Source organism: Coenobita brevimanus, chromosome 39 (assembly GCF_032717465.1).
Source record: "Coenobita brevimanus isolate Jiangsu-jjx chromosome 39, ASM3271746v2, whole genome shotgun sequence".
NCBI lineage: Eukaryota > Metazoa > Arthropoda > Malacostraca > Decapoda > Coenobitidae > Coenobita > Coenobita brevimanus.
The window spans coordinates 16,904,320-16,908,890 of NC_136992.1; the positions used below are offsets into that span (position 1 = coordinate 16,904,320).

Here is a 4,571-nt window from a genome sequence, read left to right on the forward strand (position 1 = left end):
GGAGCGCCACAAGAGTCCTATTGAAGAGTTTAACAACAGGTCCCTGTTCATTCTAGAACAGCAGACTTGGAAAAGGCACAGGAAGAAAGGTGGAGCATTGAACCCCTTAAAGGCTTCATAGTCAGCCTGCTGCAGTAAGCTGCCGTAGTGATGGATGAAGCTGTCGATTTCTAGGCTGAGAATAACCTATAACCAGTAAGAAGTGGTGTGGTGAAGCATGATTTTTTTTTTTTTTTTTTTTTTTAACGTTATATAGTTACTGCAGTAAAGAAGGGAGGGGGGGCAAGCAACGAACTATCCAGAGCTGAAGATAATGCCAATGCTGCAAGAGAAACTGCCATCACCTCACCCATCCACGTCTGACAACACGTTAAGTTTGTTGCAGGTACAGAACTTGTTCACATCATTGATTTTGCCCACAGCCTTCATGATGCTGTTGCCGTCTAGCAATGATCAAACTTCATTATCGTTACTGATCCAGGATCAGGGTCCCCTCTAGCTGAGTAACATTTGTGGGAGAAGAGTGAGTGAGTGAGTCAGTAACCACCTGGCAACAGCCTTCCTTCCACCTTGGGGAGGACTTTCCAGCGACAACCTGGACGGTTACTTGAATGTGGTGACTGTTGATGATGATGATTAATGTTTTATGATACTTATCCTGTGGCTAAGAGTGACATTATATGGTGCTTGTTGTTATGAATGTCATTGGAAGTTTTTTTTTTTTTCTTAGACTAAACAAAAGTATTCCTCCAAAAGACAAACCTAGAGATCACCAGCGACTTACTACAGTCAGGTCCATGTTTCTGCATGCTTATGAAATCTGCGCACATGGAGTGAGAACGGGTGTTATGTTTTCATCTGTGTGTGTGTGTGTGTGTGTGTGTGTGTGTGTGTGTGTGTGTGTGTGTGTGTGCCCCCAAATACTCAAACAGTCTGTATCCAATTTTGCCAAAATTGATCAAAGTGTTTATGGTTGGACAACGAGGATACCTGTTGCTATAGAGAACAATAAGTCAAAAGTCAAGGTCACAGGGCTAGGCCAAACGTTCACCTTGCAAAATCAGCTTGGAGTTTCTATCCGCTTTTGACAGAACTTAGAGTAAAGGTTGAGGATAAGGCAAGATTGAAGTGGTTCAGTTTTGAGAGCTGTTGCTCAAAGGTCAAGGATATAGGGCAAGGTAAAAATAAGAAAAATGCACGAGCGCCCATGTTCATTTTCAAAATTTCTCAGTTTTAATCGTGTTTCTACCAAACTTGGTGGAATGGTTGAGGGTCAGACAAGGAGTAAATCTGTTGTTTCTGAGAACAATGCATCATAGGTCAAGGATACCGGATAAGTCCAACTTGCAGAGGTCATCCAGTTTAAAAAACTTTGTGGAAGAAATGAGAACCATGCAAGAATGAAAGGCTGATTTCGAAGACAGTCAGAGGTAAGTAATGGAAAAAAGTCCTATTCTAGGGTTACAGGTTAAAGTGAACGCAAACAGTTTGTTCTTAATTGAACCAAACTTTGTAGATTCGTTAAAGATCAGGCAAGAACGAAGAGATCCAGTTTTGAGAACAGTCATTCAAAGGTCAGCATAAAGAGCCAGTTCCAAGTCTGAGACATATGTCTTCGTAATGTTGTTGATGCTGTTGAGTTACCTCAGTCTGTGACCAAGCAGACCCATAAACCGCAGGCAAGCAACTGTCCCTGCAGTGCTGTCTGTTCCCATCTGGTACACGAGGGTTCATTACAACATTGCGGGGTACAATGTGGAGGTTTGGTTCCAGGATGGCTACTGCATTTGTGTGTCTCCATGTAGTTAACAGGGGCACTATACTTGGCTCAACGTCATCCCGTTATTTGGTTATATTATTAACAACCAGCATTGTAAATGGTTTCCTGGGTTACAAGAAACCACTGGGCTAGTCACTCAGTGTAGAACCACCTGAAGTAGAAAGAAGAGTAATAAAAATGACAAGGATGATGGAAGAAATATGAAGAGAAGAAGACATACAGAAAAAAGAATGATAAAGGTGAGTGAAAAAGTAGGAGCACTACATCAAGCGAATGGACATTCCACCATGTGCCTTTGTGTGAACAAAATAAATAGAAGAAATTTGACGCTTTAGATTAAACGTGAAGGATGAATGAAGGGTCACCCAAGGGGTTGATTTCTTGTTTTAAAGAACAATAGCCCAAGGGTCTAGGTCATATGGTAAGGGCAAATTAACCAGTTTTTATCCAATGTAGACATTACTTTGTGGAAGAGTTCAAGGTAAAACAAAGACGAAGAGACTTGATTTTTAGAACAATTAGTCGGACAAACATGAAGTAATTCGATTTTAGAGAAATACCTCGAAAGTAATGGTCACAGGGCAAAGTCCTAGACCAGCGGGTTGGTGCTGGTATTGCTCTCACTAAGTGCTCTTTGTTATGTCTCCTCCCACCTGTGATGGAAGAGGCGTTAAGTGATTGGTCTGTCCATCTTTGCATGTGTGGGTGTGTGTCCATAACACTATTGTGTGTGCGATATCTCCTGAACCCATCAGTGGATTTTTACCAAACTTTTGTCAGTGATGGGGTACTGGTATGAGGAGATGATGAACTGATAAGGTCACCAAGGACAACTGGTCAAAGGTAAGTTCATATTGGGTCGACCTAGCTTATCCTTGTGGGCGTGCATCCGTAACACTATTGTGGGTGCAGTACCTCATGAACTCATTGAGATTCCAACAAAACTTTTGTTAGTGATGCAGTATGAGGATATGATGAACTGATGAGGTCAGCTAGGTCAAAGGTTCAAATATCAAGGTCAGGTGGGGTTGACGTAGTTTGTCTTTGTGGGGGCATTATCTCCTAAACCCCTCAACAACAGATCTCAACCAAACTTTTGTCAGTGATACAGTATGAAGGGATGATGAACTGATTAGGTCAGCAATGTCAGTGGGTCAAAGGTCAAGGTGATATGGGGTCGACTTAGTTTAACCTTGTGGATGCGATATCTCCTGAACCCCTGGACGGATTTTGACCAAACTTTTGTCAGTAATACAGTATATAGGGACAATGAAGTGATCAGGTCAGCAAGTTCATGGAGGTGAATGGCGAGTCAGTGTGCAAGGCTTCCGGAGGCATACCGAATGACGTTTTGTGTTGACAGCTCAAAGGCCCGAGTTCGCGGCGTTAAGTTATATGAATTTTCTTTTGTTGAGCTGTTTCTGTTTTTTAGTGATAATGCCTAATTATCTTTTTCTGAGTAGTTGGAACCTAACTGATATTTTGGAACAGCTCGAATATTCCAATCCAGCCAACTTAGACGATTTTACTCAGCTAAGAGTTTGTCAGAGGGGCCTGAAAATGGGACAAAATAATATTTTTCTGTTCCAGTTGCTTGTAGACGATTTTCTTTGCTTTGAGTGAGACGTGGTAATCTGAGTGTTAATTAGCTTATGACCTGTGACCATATTCCTGATGCTGGTGTTCCTTTAGAGGTTATTCGCCGCACCATGTCAAAATAATTTATGAAATAAGACACAGAAATCAACACATTTGTAGAGAACTCTACAGGATTTTACTGTAGCTAACATTAAATAAAAAACAGAATTGGAACAGTTTTATCAAATACGTATTATGTAAACAGCAGAGGCCGTGTGTACAGCTAGTGTTCTGTTGAGTATAACTAATTATTTCCATATTTCCTCACAGGACAACGTTCCCAAGACTGAAGTTATTGGCTGTGGCCTGTTTCCAACCCTGAATCTTGCCAATCATTCATGTAAGCCATCATGTTCTGTATTTCCTTGGCGCAACACAATGGTCTTGAGGGCTGTGCGGTTCATTCCTGCTGGTGCTGACATCACAATCAGTTATTATCATGAATACAGTCATGCCAGTTTGTCGTCTAGGAAGGATAACTTGATGGAGCATTTCTATTTCCTGTGCACATGTGAGGCCTGTAATAACAAGTGGCCAGTTATGTCTGACGTGGACAATCCAGTGTTGCCCCCAATACATCTCAAGTGTGTCAAATGCTCACAGGCTATAGATCCCAACACGAAGGAATGTTTGAAATGTGATCTTTTGTATGACAAGCGCATGCCTGTGGCCTGTAGCCTCCATCTGACCACCTACAACTACAGCTACATGAAGGATGAAATTGAAAAGGCAGTCATGAAGTTCAATATCGCTTTTACGAACTGCTCGACAAGAAATAACTTTGCTGAGAAGGATGTGAAGGCCATTACCTCCCTAACAGAACTGATCTGCAAGTATGTAGTGGAACCTCACCCAGTATTTGATATGTCTAGATATTGGTTAGAATTGGCCATGTTGACAAACTGTTAGTAAATGCCAGCTGGGTTATCACTTACATCTGATGACTCAAGATTTATTGTAATCAGAATAGCCCTGACCCTCAACTCCTTGAATCAGATGATGTATTTTTAATGTTCTCGAAGTGACATTTTTTCCCCTCGATTTCTTGTTCTTGTCACTGTTGGTTTTCAAGCCTTACGACTTTATTGTCTGATTGACCAAAAACTTACTATGGGTGTACAGTCTCACCAAAACGTACCCAATCAATTCAGCA

General features: G+C 41.5%; 1 protein-coding gene across 1 annotated transcript; it reads left to right on the forward strand.

Annotated features, from left to right (window-relative positions):
• The first annotated feature begins 313 nt into the window (after window positions 1-313).
• LOC145396805 (uncharacterized) lies at window positions 314-4,327 on the forward strand. The gene is made up of 2 exons (XM_080270095.1): window positions 314-385; window positions 3,689-4,327. The coding sequence occupies exons 1-2, from the start codon at window positions 314-316 to the stop codon at window positions 4,325-4,327; spliced, it is 711 nt and encodes a 236-aa protein (XP_080126221.1).
• Window positions 4,328-4,571: the final 244 nt, after the last annotated feature.